The sequence below is a fragment of the Somniosus microcephalus genome, chromosome 5 (genome assembly GCF_052327205.1).
Source record: "Somniosus microcephalus isolate GS21.2 chromosome 5, FLI_Smic_1.0, whole genome shotgun sequence".
Classification (NCBI taxonomy): Eukaryota; Metazoa; Chordata; class Chondrichthyes; order Squaliformes; family Somniosidae; genus Somniosus; species Somniosus microcephalus.
Window position 1 is genome coordinate 12,425,965 of NC_140991.1, and position 15,413 is coordinate 12,441,377.

At 46.5% G+C, this 15,413-nt stretch overlaps 1 protein-coding gene across 2 annotated transcripts in view; it reads right to left on the bottom strand.

The window, feature by feature from the left end:
* smpd5 (sphingomyelin phosphodiesterase 5) overlaps positions 1-13,550 on the bottom strand; it is a 30,018-nt gene extending 16,468 nt beyond the window's left edge. Inside the window, exons 1-5 of one of the 2 annotated variants that reach the window (XM_085987330.1) lie at positions 13,466-13,550; positions 7,050-8,357; positions 5,127-5,202; positions 2,704-2,844; positions 1,769-1,858 (exon numbers count right to left, since the gene is read on the bottom strand). In XM_085987330.1, the coding sequence (XP_085843456.1) occupies positions 1,769-1,858; positions 2,704-2,844; positions 5,127-5,202; positions 7,050-8,192 (1,450 nt within the window). In that variant the 5' untranslated portion in view covers positions 8,193-8,357; positions 13,466-13,550. The remainder of the gene's footprint in view (positions 1-1,768; positions 1,859-2,703; positions 2,845-5,126; positions 5,203-7,049; positions 8,358-13,465) is intronic. The other variant, XM_085987331.1, reaches the window with a different exon arrangement.
* Between the last annotated feature and the right edge of the window lie 1,863 nt (positions 13,551-15,413).

Consider the following 15,413-nt stretch of genomic DNA (forward strand, 5'->3'; position numbering starts at 1 on the left):
GAGAGACTAGAGAAACTGGGGTTGTTCTGCTTGAAGCAGAGACGGTTAAGGGGAGATTTGATAGAGGTGTTCAAAATCATGAAGGGTTTTGATAGAGTAAATAAGGAGAAACTGTTTCCAGTGGCAGAAGGGTCGGTAACCAGAGGACACAGATTTAAGGTGATTGGCAAAAGAACCAGAGGGAACTTTTTTTTTTTTTTTTATAAAATAAACGCAGCGAGTTATGATGATCTGGAATGCACTGCCTGAAAGGGCAGTGGAGGCAGATTCAGTAATAAATTTCAAAAGGGAATTGGATAAATGCTTGAAGGGGAAACATTTCCAGGGCTATAGGGAAAGAGCAGGGGAGTGGGACTAATTGGATAGTTCTTTCAGCTGGCACAGGAGCAATGGGCCGGATGGCCTCCTTCTGCGCTGTATCATTCTTTGATTTGTATCTATAATTTCACTGCATTGGGACCACAGCGGTCTGGGGGTCCTGCGCAGGCCAGTCACCGGCTTTTGAATGGAAAAACCTCGCGTGCATGGAAATTTGAATGGGCCGCACACCCAAAAAAAATTAGAGGCAACATGGATTGGGACAATCTAATTCTGTGACATAACTTCTGGTGTGAAGCAGTTACATTTAGCTCATCATTTATGTATCTAATTTTTCAGGTCATCTCTCTTCTGAATCCACACAAAGACCACCCACACCCATTCCACAGATTCTCCTCATGGATTGGAATTGATCCTTGTGCTGCCACATTCTGAACCGTATGTTCTGCCAGTCCTGGGACTGAGCCAAATCGTTCACTTCTGGGAGGCTGTTTACTCACATCAGGCACTTTCAAATTGCCACATCAAAAACTCTTCATTCCTTTGACTCTAGCCTCGTGTGGATCCTCCTCCCTTCATCCCAACGCCAGCCGTGCCTTCAGCGGTCAAGATCCCATGCTCTGGAATCCCCTCCCTAGACCCCCTCTACCTTTCCACCTCCCTCTCCTCCTTTAAGACCTTTGTTAAATCCCACCTCGTTGACCAATACAAACGCTGCTGGTGTTGTTGGTTCTACCTCCCAGTCCGTTCCTTCTTTCAGCTCCCCGAGGCTCTTTACCAGTGCTCACTGATACAACCCCACTGGGAAAGGCACTAAATCATCACTTGGATTGGCTTAACTGAAGGTTTTCAATCCCTTCCCTATGGGAAGCACCTGGTCCCCACACCCACACGGCTGATAGCTGGGGCTTTACTCTATCTCAAGGCACGATAATCAGGCAAATAATAGGCTGAAGGAATGAACACTCCTCCACAGCTAGAGTTAAAACACATTACAGTCCCCACCACTCAACGCGTCCACGTTTAAAATCAGGCAGTTGTTTATAATTGGCCAAAAAGCAATAATCATTATCCATTTCAAAGTTACCGGTTATTGCATCTTAAGTGCAGAAACAGCTGGGTTTATTCACCAGCTGGCCCTCGTTAATATACACAATGTTAGAACAAGCATAGGTAAATAGCACCTCTTTAAGATCCAATTACCTTTTGTACCCTTTGAATCGCCTATAAGTGGTGTGACGTTACGGCTTATAGCAAGCACAGACTGCAGTAACAATCATGACTGCAATCGTGACCTACAGTGTGTGTTACAGTACTGTCATAGCACTGCCCAGTTATAGCGGCCATATCGTGTTCGTACAAGCGCGCCCGCTATAAAACAGTGGGGGACTGTATATAAACCAGGTGATAGACCTCACTGAACGACTGAGCAAGGGGAGTGAGTACTAACCTATGACCCCAGGCTTCTCTTTACCCGGTCCAATACAGCAGGGATCTTTATACATTTTGAATATCTGATGCTGCTGTTCCAATTGATCCGCTAAAGCAAAAAAAAAAACGAACAAGTGGTTAGGGACGCAGGAGGTAGAGAGTTTCCATCATCGAGAATCATACTGAACGGGATATTTTGATTTGGGTCTTTTTTGGATGTTCAGCTCTAACTTATTAAATTAGATAACCCTTTTTTTCCACATGCCCAGTGTCATGTTAAGATATTCTAACTATTATAATATCTTAAGATTAGCTAACTCTGCACAGATCAAGGATCAAACATGGGGTTTACCTTTTACTAACACCAGCTTAATAAAAGTGATCGTGAAGCTGTCAGATTGTCGTTAAAAAGTCAATAATGGTTCAATAATGTCCTTTACGGAAAGAAACCTGCCGTCCCTCCCGCCGGTCTGGGCCCAGACATGACACCAGTCCCACATCAACGTGGTCGACTCTTAACTGCCCTCTGAAGTGGCCGAGTGAGCCACTCAGTTGTATCAAACCTATTGCAGTGGTTCAAGGCAGTCCACTGCCATCTTCAGGGGTAATAGATGCCGGCCTTGCCAGCGACACCCACTCCTCGAGAAAGAATTAAGTTGACACTGGCAATTCATTAAATATATTCAAGAAGGAGTTAGATATATTTCTTAAGGCTAAAGGGATCAAGAGATATGGGGAGAAATCAGGGACAGGGTACTGAATTTGGATGATCAGCCATGATCTCATTAAATGGCAGAGCAGGCTCGAGGGGCCGAATGGCCTACTCCTGCTCCTATCTTTTATGTTTCTATGTAAAAGGTGAGGTTGTACACAAATGGCTAATTAGATTATACCATAGGCGAGGGCAGGGTAAATCTCGATCATTGTCAGCTACCTGGACAGACTGACACTCACCCAGTGAGCAGTTGTCGAAGTTAAAATCCCCACAAAGAACATCGAACACAACCTGCTCATCCTCGCTCTTGGACGTGCTCTGGAACTCATCGATCCACACCATCATGTGGCTGAGCTGGCTTTGGCGGATGTGGCAATCCTCTGAAATAGAGGCATGTGGACTTGAAACCAGACAGAGACACTCACTCTCAACCTGGAGCATTCTCTTACTTTGCAATTAAAAAAAAAAATAGAACGCTGCTCAATTTTCACATGGAGACCGCAGGAATGCAAACTGCTCACAAATTTGAATCTTTGCTTGATAATGTTTTTGGTGGACAGGGTCTGATCAAACGGTGGGATGTCAATAGAATGTGTTTTTGTTTCTTCACTGCTCAGTATATTCTTCCTCCATTCATGACCCGTCTGACTATGGGCTGCTGCCCCAAGACAGCATTATTTGCCTCCATCGTGTTGTGTAGCACTACCACCGTGCTAAACGGGCTAGATTCAGAACAGATCTAGCAGCTCAAAACTGGGCATCCATGAGGCTAGCAGCAGAATTGTGTTCCACCACAATCTGTAACCTCATGGCCCGGCATATCCCTCACTCTACCATTACCATCAAGCCAGGGGACCAACTCTGGTTCAATAGGGAGTATAGAAGATCATGCCAGGAGCAGCACCAGGCGTACCTAAAAGTGAGGTGCCAACCTGGGGAAGCTGCAACACAGGACTACATGCATGCTAAAAAGCAGAAGCAGCATGCTATAGACAGGGCTAAGCAATCCCACAATCAACGGATCAGATCAAAGCTCTGCAGTCCTGCCACACCCAGTCGTGAATGGTGGTGAACCACTAAATAACTAATGGGAGGAGGAGGGTCCATGAATATCCCCATCCTCAAGGTTGGTGGAGCCCAGCACATGAGTGCAAAAGACAAAGTGGAAGCGTTTGCAACCATCTTCAGCCAGAAGTGCCGAGTGGATGATCCATCTCGGCCTCCTCTGGAGGTCTCCACCATCACAGAAACCAGTCTTCAGCCAATTCGATTCACTCCACGTGATATCAAGAAACGGCTGAGCGCACTGGATACAGCAAAGGCTATGGGCCCGGACAACATCCCAGCTAACGTGCTGAAGACTTGTGCTCCAGAACTAGCCGCACCTCTAGCCAAGCTGTTCCAGTACAGCTACAACACTGGCATCTATCCGACAATGTGGAAAACTGCCCAGGTATGTCCTGCCCACAAAAAGCAGGACAAATCCAATCCGGCCAATTACCGCCCCATCAGTCTACTCTCAATCATCGACAGTGCTATCAAGGGGCATTTACTCACCAATAACCGGCTCACTGATGCCCAGTTTGGGTTCCGCCAAGACCACTCTGCTCCCGACCTCATTACAGCCTTGGTCCAAACATGGACAAAAGAGCTGAATTCCAGAGGTGAGGTGAGAGAGTGACTGCCCTTGACATCAAGGTAGCATTTGACCGAGTGTGGCATCAAGGAGCCCCAGTAAAACTGAAGTCAATGGGAATCAGGGGGAAAACTCTCCACTGGCTGGAGTCATACCTAGCACAAAGGAAGATGGTTGTGGTGGTTGAAGGTCAATCATCACAGCCCCAGGACATCGCTGCAGGAGTTCCTCAGGGCAGTGTCCTAGGCCCAACCATCTTCAGCTGCTTTATTAATGACCTTCCCTCCAACATAAGGTCAGAAATGGGGATGTTCGCTGAGGATTGCACAGTGTTCAGTGCCTTTCACAACTCCTCAGATAATGAAGCAGTCCATGCCTGCATGCAACAAGACCTGGACAACATTCAGGCTTGGGCTGATAAGTGGCAGGTAACATTCGCGCCACACAAGTGCCAGGCAATGACTATCTCCAACAAGCGAGAGTCTAACCACTGCCCCTTGACATTCAACGGCATTACCATCGCTGAATCCCCCACCATCAACATCCTGGGGGTCACCATTGACCAGAAACTTAACTGGACCAGCCACATAAATACTGTGGCAAGAAGAGCAAGTCAGAGGCTGGGTATTCTGCGACAAGTGTCTCACCACCTGACTCCCCAAAGCCTTTCCACCATCTACAAGGCACAAGTAAGGAGTGTGATGGAATACTCTCCACTTGCCTGGATGAGTGCAGCTCCAACAACACTCAAGAAGCTCGACACCATCCAGGACAAAGCAGGTTGAGGATGGTCCTCCAGAAAGAGACTGATTGGGATCACTGCCCCCGACAAACTAATGAACATTGCGCTGGATTACATAAAATTACAGAGTTTACAGCACAAAAACAGGCCATTCGGCCAACTGGTTCATGCCGGTGTTTAGGCTGCCCATGAGCCTTTTCCCACCCTATGTCATCTAACCCTGTCAACTATGTCTGACGATGGGTTGCTGACACACAACCCGCTGGATTAGGGGACCCATTTACCTGCTGTGGCGTGCAGGTGAGTGCAGCTGAGATATCCCACAATCCGCTGGCCTTTGCGGGTCAAACCAACTTGGACCTGAAAGCAAAACATTATTATAGCTTTGTTGTTGGTGACTGCCACATTTCAAGAGTTGTTTTTTTAAAACCTCCCCCCCCCCTCAACACCAAACATGGAAAGGATTTGGAAAGCACTACAAATGTTGGGGTTTTGAAGAAAAATGTATTCACAGGAGGTTAGCAAATAAAGGCACCAAGACAAAAATGTGATCAAAATGCTAATGAGCTGGACACTGAAGTTGTTTCTTCAAGGAAAGTAAAGAACAAGCAAATCAACAGCCTCTCTCAGCGATCTGAGCAACCTCACACCCACTGTGTTGGGAAGTCTCTGGTCCTTTGGCTGCTGGTGTCTGGCATAGGCCCTGCCCTCAGGTTGTGAACACGAAAATAAAAACAGGGGCAAAAATACTCACCGATGGTCAGATTTTTTTTTTTTTTTTTAATATATAAACAGGGCATTTTGCCAGGCTCAGAAGGTTTGAATGCAAAAGGGTAGTTAGAAGCTAGTTTGTTAAAGTCAAGCAAGACAACCCACTAATGTGGGAAAGCGTAGCGTGTTAATTATTTTTGTATTCTTACACAAAGACAAATTGTACTAATTGAACGACGCAAGTCAGACTAGAACTGCTACTTTGTAAGTTCACTTGCCATGAAATAAAGCAGTTTAACAATTTGTTGCTAGCCTCGTCTCAGCCTGGTATATATCCTAGGTCCACTATCGGAAAGATCGAAGAGTGAGGTAACGTGGGGGCACATGCAAAAAGACAAAAATATCCAGGGTGCAGAGGAGATTTACTAGAATGGTAGCAAGGTTGAGGGACTTCAGTTATGTGGAGAGACAGGAGAAGCTGTGGTTGTTCTCCTTTGAGCAGAGAAGGTATTGGAGATTTGATAGAGGTGTTTAAAATCATAAACGGTTTTGATAAAGGAAGGAGAACCTGTTTCCAGTGGCTGACGGGTCAATAACCAGAGGGCACAGATTTAAGGTGATTGGCAAAAGAACCAGAGGTGATGTGAGGGAAAACATTTTTTTACACAAGTTGCTAGGATTCGGAATGCACGGCCCGACTAGTGGTAGAAACAACATATCGGCCCGTAATTTCCGATAGGAGGCTTCCTGCGCTCAGATGCCTCCTATCGGGGAAAAAAAAAAAAATCTATGCCCTTACTCACGGGCTCCCAAGGTCCGGCCATTTCCGAATGGGCCTCTCCATGATGAAATGCGCAGGGCCCACGTATCCCAGGGGCGCATGCAGTTTGCACGTGTTCCTGGGATCACGTGGGCCAGGTGAGCCAATGGGAGAAGGGAATCCCCCTTCATACTTTTGACAGATAGACCTGTCAAAAGTATGAATGGGGATCACTGAAAAAATACATCAAAACATTAAATACATTTTAAAAAACCATCACGTTTTTAAAATATGAGTTAAAATTATGTTAAATTAAATATTTTAAACAAAAATTTAATTTTTAAAAAAAATCGTTAAAGGTTTTTTTACAAGGCTAAAAATAAGCAAGCAAATCAAACAGGATGCTGAGCTAGAAAGCCAGAACAGTAGGGTACAAATCAACAGAGGTCATGAAACTGTTGGGTACTCCAGTCACATCACACCTTGAACATGTGAACAGGAGTGGGCTGTGCAGATTCAGACAGTCCAGTGGGGCGCCCCCTCAGTACTGCACTGAAAGGCTCAGCCCAGATTTTGTGCTTAAAGTCTCTAGATTGGGAACATGAACCCACAACCTTCTGACTCAGAGGAGAGAGTGCCACCCACTGAGCCACGGCTGCCCTGCGATGGCCACACATGACAAGATGCAGCTAACATGCACGTGACAATCCCTTCTGGGAAATAAATCCTCCTTTACCTGAACGCACAGGAGACCTTTAGCAGCCAAGGCATCTTCCCCTCGGGATCTGGGGAAACAGTGATACTTGGCATCCAGGATGGGATAGCGGCTGGCAACGAAGATACCGCTGTTGAAGAATTTGAACTCGCAGCAACTGTGGAAGCCGTACACACCAACATCGTAAAGGATGTACCCGAAGGCTGGCCGAAGGAGCTGCTCCAGCTTGGCCACCGCACGCTTCTCGAACACTTCCAGGAGGCAGACGAAAGCCACGTCGGCGGGAAAGAGTGGAGATATTTCCGCGGGCAGGTCGTCTTTCCAGGTCCGCTTTTTCTGAGGTCTACCGTGGTACTTCGGATAGACGGGAGACGGGGCTTGCTGCCCGCTGGGCTGGTCAGCTGGCACCTCATCTGTGACGTTTGGCGGCTTGCTCCATTCTGGAGGCTCCACGTTGGTGCGACTCGCACCCAAACTTTCAAGCACATTCTCGACTTCGCTGCTCTCCTCGGAACTATCGATGTAGTGCAGGTTGTTCACGGCCAGAACCGACGCTCCAGGTCCCTGCGCTTTAGTTGTGCCGTAAGAGTTGGGTGCTTCTCCGACAGCAGGCAGGAGGCTACCTCTGCTCTCCGAGCTGGCAGTCACGCTCGTTGGAGAGTCCACGCAGACTTTAATCCTTGGCCGGCTGACGGAGTCGCTGATGTGGGCGGCGATCCGAGTTGCCCTCCTTTGGGTCCGAGACAGGTTGTTGAATCGGGCCAAGCAGTTGGGCAGTAAGCACAAGTTCGCCTCCACGAAACTAAACCCCTTTCCCTCTCCGTGTCCCGTCCATTCCTTCTGGAGGTCTAACTTTGGGGTTTTCACACGGGAGTAACTGAAGGGCCTTCGCACTGCCTGTAAAGGAGCCCAGACCATGAATCCAACTAGCGCCAATGGCACAGTGATTGCCAACAGAGTCAGACACAGAAGGAAGCTGAAGAAAATCTTTATTGGCCAAAGGTAGCACTCTTGCTCTTGTTTTTGACGCTTCTCATAGGTCGTTGGCACACAAACAGCTACCATGTGATCCAAAGACCAGAAACAGGGGAAGATTAAGGCCCAGGCTGCAGTGTGTAAGCCATGGACACAGGCATTGGGGAAAGGAGATTCACGTAGAACCATCTTTACAGTAAAAAAATCTATACTTAAATCTTCAAGCAATGGGTATGCTATAGGCTCAATAAATAGCTTTTGCAGGCTGGAGCCAATCAATTAACATTGCATTTTGTTTTATGGCATGTTGTCCAGTCCAGTCCTGTCGATGTGGAACAAGTCTCCTCTTGTAATCTGGAATAAGACAAAAGTCATCAATTTCGGTGTCTGTTCTTAACACGAAAAGAACCCCGTGAACCACAGTGCAGTTCTGAGGGAGTGTTATGCTGTTGGAGGTACTGTCTTTCAGATGAGACGTTAAACCGAAGCGCCTTCTGCCCTCTCAAGCGGATGTTAAATATATCCATGGCACGAAGAAGAGCGGGGCGTTCTCCTTGGTGTTCTGGCCCACATTTATCCCTCAACCAATATTCACAAAAAATACAAATGATCTGGTCATTATCTCTTTGCTGTGCTTAATTGTCTTCCACTTTCCCTGCAACTACAACAGTGACTACACTTCAAAAGTACTTCATTGGCTGTGAAGTGCTTTGGGATGTCTGAGGTTGTGAAACATAGAAGATAGGAGGAGTTGGCCATTCGGCCCCTCGAGCCTGCTGCGCCATTCAATGCGATCATGGCTGATCATCCAAATTCAGTACCCTGTCCCTGCTTTCTCCCCATATCCCTTTAGCCTTAAGAAATATATCTAACTCCTTCTTGAATATATTTAATGAATTGGCCTCCACTGTCTTCTGTGGTAGAGAATTCCACAGGTTCACCACTCTCTGGGTGAAGAAATTCCTCATCTCAGAACGGCACTATATAAATGCAAGCTCTTTCTTTAACTCATTATTTACCAGCAATGTACATCAGATCAATAAGCAATGTTCCCTTTAACTCCAGGTGTCCTGCGCAGCTGGTGAGCCAGCTTTTAAATGGAAAAAATGCGCACGCATAGACTTTTGAATGGGCCGCGCAACCCAGCATTGCTTATAAGGTTTGAGGTTAGGCGGCAGCACACTGCTCTGTCACACACACTCGGATACTTTGGATAGCAATCTGGAGCAGGAACGCTAGCTGTATCCCCCCTCCCTCCCAGAGAACAATTTTGAAACCCCCCCCTCAGACACCGACTGGTTTGCAAAGCTCAGCAACATTCTGCCTTTTGTTTTCCCCAGCCCTGCCGTTTCGATTGGTGCTTCCGTGAGGACCACAGACTTGAGTGCACCTGGTTTTCCACCACCAAATCGTGGTTGGAGCATCTCGAGCAATCCCAGCTCATTCTCCCTCCCTTCAGCCAATTCCTTCCACTACTCCAGGATCATCCCAGAAGATGAAGACAATCGCCTCAGCCTCCTCCCATCATCAACCTTGGCCAACTGTCCCTCAGCCAAGCTCCAACCCCATAAGACACTGTACCGGCACCACGATCTGTGCCCCAGTCCTAAACAGGCTCATCCCCACCAGCTCCTGCACTCCCAATCCCCTGCAGCTGCCTCAGTCTTACTCTCTGCTGTGTAAAAGAAATGTACAGGACCTGCATGTTAGCCAGTGTCTGAGTTTTGAGTAATTAAAGATGATAAAATGAAGCCGTCATGCTAAAAAAAAAAATATTTCTTCATATTTTATAATAGCTAATGGTGCCAAGAAGTTTAAGCAGTGATGTAATCACAGAGCTTGGCCAGTGTTCATAAACCAGAGTCTCACCGGCTTATCTTAGAACGTCAGAGTCACTGACTCACTGATCACAAATAGATTTGTTTCAGGATTTACTCCACTCCCTAAATGGACTATCATCCAGAACTTGATTAAAGAAAAAAAAAATCAGCCACCTCCCATCACAGACCTGGCAAGTTGAGGAAAACGAGTATAAAATTTGCCCAGGAGCTAAAGCTACAAGGTGCGACCGAATTAGGAAGCTTAAAGATATTTAATTTAACTGATACAGTATAGAACAGTAAACCAAGTACTGAGATATGGCTAAACACCCCAGTAGCCGATTAAGTTCATCTAGTAAACAGCCATACAGACCTGTACCACGTCAACTGATTAGTCAGGGGAGGGAAGAGGTTTCACTACAATATACCACAGCACCCCTGGGTTATAGATTGATGGAGGTTCAGGATTTCTGCTCCTCGTCACCTAGGGTTGCCAACTTTGCCTGGACATATTCCTGGGGGTTTTATCACATGATCTCCCACCTCCACCCACCCAGACCTGTCAAACAGCACTTTTCCCCATCTCCAATATTATAACTAATAAACAAGTGTTCAAAATGAGTAAAATACATTTTTTTAATGCCCCTATGATTTATCTCCTGGGTTGCTCGCAACAGTGTCCAGGAACATAGGAATTTAGCTATTTAAATATAGCTATTTATCCTGTTAAGCCTGTTCCGCAATTCAGTGAGATCATGGCTGATCTGCGACCTCACTCCATATACCCGCCTTTGCCGCATATCCCTTAATTCCTTTGGTTAACAAAAATGTATCAATCTCAGACTTAAAATTAACAAATGACCCAGCATCAACTTCCGTTTGCAGAAGAGTGTTCCAAACTTCTACCACTAGGAGATTTATCTTTAATTCATAGAGTCATAACAGCACAGGAGGCCACCATTTGGCCCATCGAGTCCGTGCCGGCTCTGTAGAGCAATCCAGTCAGTCCCATTCCCCCGCTCTATCCCCATAGCTCTGCAGGTTTATTTCCCTCAAGTGCCTATCCAGTCTCCCCTACCATTGGCAGCGAGTTCCAGGTCCTCGCCACTCGCTGCGTAAAAAGGTTTCCCCTCACATCCCCCCCTGTATCTCTTGCCCAAAACTTTAAATCTGTATCCCCTAGTCCTTGTACCATCAACTAGCGGGAACAGCCTTTGCCCGTCTAGCCTATCCAAACCTGTCATAATCTTGTACACCTCTATCAAATCACTCCTTTGCTCTAATGAAAACAAATCCAGCTTCTCCAACCTGTCCTTGTAGCTAAGATCCCCCATCCCTGGAACCGTTTTGGTAAATCTCCTCTGCACCCTCTCAAGGGCCTTCACATAATTTCTAAAGTGTGGTGACCAGAACTGGATGCAATACTCAAGTTGTGGCCTAACCAGCACCTTATAGAAGGTTCAGCATAACTTCTCTACTTTTGTAATAGCAAAATACTGCAGATGCTGGAAATCTGAAATAACAGAACACGCTGGAAAAACTCAGGCCAGGCAGCATCCGTGGAGAGAGAAACAGTGTTAACGTTTCAGGTCTGGGACCCTTCATCAGAGTTCTGATGAAGGGTCCCAGACCTGAAACATTAACTCTGTTTCTCTCTCCACGGATGCTGCCTGGCCTGCTGCGTTTTTCCAGCATTTTCTGTTCTCTACTTTTGTACTCAATACCTCTATTTATGAAGCCCAAGATCCCATATGCTTTGCTAACCACTCAATATGTCCCACCACCTTCAGGGACCTATGTACATTAACTTCCAGGTCCCGCTATCCCTGCACACTCTTTAAAACTGTGCCATTAAGTGTATATTGCCTCTTCCTGTTCTTTCAGCCAAAATGCATCACCTCACACTTCTCTGTATTAAATTCCATCTGCCACTTGTCTGCCCATTCTGCTAGCCTTTCTATGTCCTGTTGCAGTTGATTGGTATCATCATCACTGTTTGCCACACCCCCAAGTTTGGCGTCATCGGCAAATTTAGAAATTCTACTCTGTATTCCAATATCCAGGTCATTTATATATATTTAAAAAAGCAGTGGTCCCAGCACTGACCCTTGGGGAACACCAGTTTACCATCCTCCAGTCTGAAAAACAGCCATGAACAACTTGCTGTTTTCTCTCCTTAAGCCAATTCTTATCCAAGCTGCCACTGACCCACCTATTCCATGGGCCTCAGTTTTGTTAACCAGCCTTCTATGTGGTACTTTGTCAAACGCCTTCCAAAAATCCATGTAGACAACATCCATTGTATTCCCTTCATCAATCCTCCGTGTTACTTCATTAAAAAATTCAATTACATTAGTCAAACACGACAAGCCTTTTACAAATCAGTGCTGGCTCTCCTTAATTAGCTTAAACCTCTCCAAGTGCCCATTAATTTTTTCCTTGATTATTGTTTCTAAAACTTTACCCACCACGGATATTAAACTGACCGGCCTGTAATCACTAGAATTGTCCTTACACCCTTTCTTGAACAATGGTGTCACATTTGCCACTTTCCAATCCTTGGGCACCTCCCCTGCATCTAGGCAAGCCCTTCTGCTATCTCCTCCCCCAATTCCCTTAGCAACCTGGGATGCAAGCCATCTGGATCAGGCGACTTATCCACTCTAAGCATACCCAGCCTTTCTAGTACATCCTGTCTATCAATTTTCACCCCTTCCATTGCTTCTACCTTTTCCACTTCTACCGATATTTTGTCAGCATCCACCTCCTTAGTAAACACCGATACAAAGTACTCATTGAGTATTCTAGCCTTGCCCTGCATCTCTAAGTATATATCACCTTCTTTGTTCTGAATAGGCTCCACCCCACCTTACTACCCACTTACTGTTTACATGCCGATAGAGCATTTTTGGGTTCCCTTTTATGTTAACCGCCATTCTACTCTTATATTCTCTCTTTGCCAACCTTATTTTCATCTTCACTTCCTCCTCTCAACTTATTGTATTTAGTCTGGTTCTCCTTTGAAGAATTCACCTGACATTCATCATACACCCTCTTTTTTTGTTTCATCATCTTCTCTATCTCCCTCATCATCCAAGGAGCCCTTGTTTTGGTTCCCTTACCCTTTTTGTTAAACCTTTGCCCCCCCCAGCCTCTGTTTTCTCCTTATTTCCACCCCCCCAGCGTATCACTGGAAGGTGCCCCAGTGTGGACGCGACAGATGACAGGCATCAGCTGTCAGTCAGGCTGTCGGACAGGCAGCCCATAGTGACTATGCCGCCCATAGTGATCATGCCGCCGGTACCCTTCCGCAGGGAGCAGTCGATGCCACAGTGACACGCTTGGGGGGGGGGGGGGGGGGGGAGGCGGGAGAAAGAGAATGGGAATAAGGAGCAAACAGAGGCGAGGGGAGGGGCGGGCAAATATTTAGCAAAAAAAAGAGATTGGAGTGAATGAATGAGAAAGGACAACAGAAAACGCTGGAAAGATGCAGCAGGTCCATCAGCATCGGTGATAGGATGGGAAGGGAGGGGCAGGTCGCCGGACTGCACACCCGGCATTGCATCCCCCTTGACCAGGCAGCTTGAGCACCCTCGACCTGGGCTGGACTGACTGACCGACCCTCCCCGGGGAGGAGCTCACCTGGAGCCGCTGCTTCCTCGCAGTATTGTGAGTGAGCGGGTAGCCGGCTCCTCTCTTCTTCTGCTGCTGCTGACACACACCTGGAACCCCAGACCGGGCGGGGATAACCGCTCATTATCCGCCGCCCCCACCGCCAATCAGCACCTAGTCACGCGCAACCACACTCTCACCTGCGCCACCTGCCGGCCCCCGCCTGACGTCAGCGCGCACGGCACGCAGCCCCGCCCACGGGCAGGTGCGGCTTCAAAGACTGAAGGCGGACCGGAAAGTGCGGAGTGGCGGTTGGGATTCCGAGCGCGCAAAAGCTGTCCGTCGGGGGGCGAGGCGGGTTTTAAAAAAAAAAACTATTTTGCATTGTTATATTTGCCACTTATTTATACTTTTGTTTAGGGTTGGTTAGAGGGCACAGATTTAAAATAATCACAAAGTATTAAAGAGGAGTTGAGGTAAAAAAAATGTCTTTACACAACTGTCAGTTGTTGAAGGAAACTCTGTAAATATTATTATTCATTCTCAGGATGGATGGTTGGTTGGGGGGGGGGGGCATCGTTTAACATTTATTGCCGATCCCTCATTGTCCCAGTCAACTGAGTGATTTGATGGCCACTTCAGAAGGCAGTTAAGAGTCAACAACATTGGTATCACATTTGGGCCAGATCAGGTAAGGGTGGCAGATTTCCTTCCCTTAAGGACATTAGTGAATGAGTTGGATTTTTACAACAATCTGGCAGTGTCATGGTCACTTTTACTGATTGATGCCAGCTTGTAAATTCTCAAACTGCCATGAGTGGGATTTGAACAGGTGTTCCTCTGGATTACAAGTCTAGTAACATAACCACTACACTACCTCGCTGTCAGTATTAAAAGGGAATAGTTGATTGAAAAAAGAGCAATTTTAAAGACTATGAAGATCATGCAGCAGGCTTGCAGAAAGGGAGGTTCATGTGGGGGAAAACATTTCCACAGACTTGGTGCACTCAATGGGCCTGTTTCTCTGCTGTTATATTCTATGAATTGGTGTTTTGAGGGGTGGGAAGGTGGCTGGAAAGAGTGTAACTTTGTCATGGCGGGCAGCTCACCAGGGTTGAACGGTGGCAACATGGAGGATGGTGACTATTTTGGCACTTATCTAAATTTGGGGGATCTGGGATTATTTATACAGAACTTTTCGTCAGGAAAATAGCTGTGTCAGGTACAGTTCACGGCTTAAAGAAAGAATTTTCACACAAAGGGTACTGGAAATCTGGATCTCTCCCAAAAGGCTGTGGATGCTGGGTCAATTGAAATTTTTAAGACTGAGATCGATAGGTATGGGGCAAAGGCAGGTAAATGGAGTTGAGGTACTGATCCGCCACGATCCAATTGAATGGCGGAACAAGCTCAAGGGGCTGACTGGCCTCCTCCAGTTGCTATGTTACTAGATTTGTTCTGCCACATGACTCTAATGCACTTCATGCTTTCTTATGTTCAAACCTGTTTTGTGCACTTGCTTTGAGCTCCATTTCACATTTTTGCCCTCCCTCTCTTTGCCTCTTTTCTTCCTGGTTTCAGTTTCAGGATGCCTTCCCCAACATTCCTATAGTTTTGTTTCAATTGTTCCCTAATGCCCCTACACATTCTTCCTCCTCCCTGCATACTCACTGTGTTGAAATCAAGAATCGTTGTGTATTCTCTGTGTTTCTTTGTCAGAAGCTCAAAACAGTAGAACTCACCTTTGCCATATTCCCTTTTTGTTACAACCTTCAGGCTTTTGAAACCCAAGTTTCAGATCACCGAATGACTTCTTCCTGATTGACCTCATCAACTTTACTCTTTTAAACTGTAACAATGTCCTGCACTACGGGTCTTGGCCTATCACTTTCGTTTCTCAATAAATTTTTCTTTGATCAAAAAGATACTAACTGAGGTGAATCTGGGATTGATTTTTAGGAACATGGGTCTTTTTTCG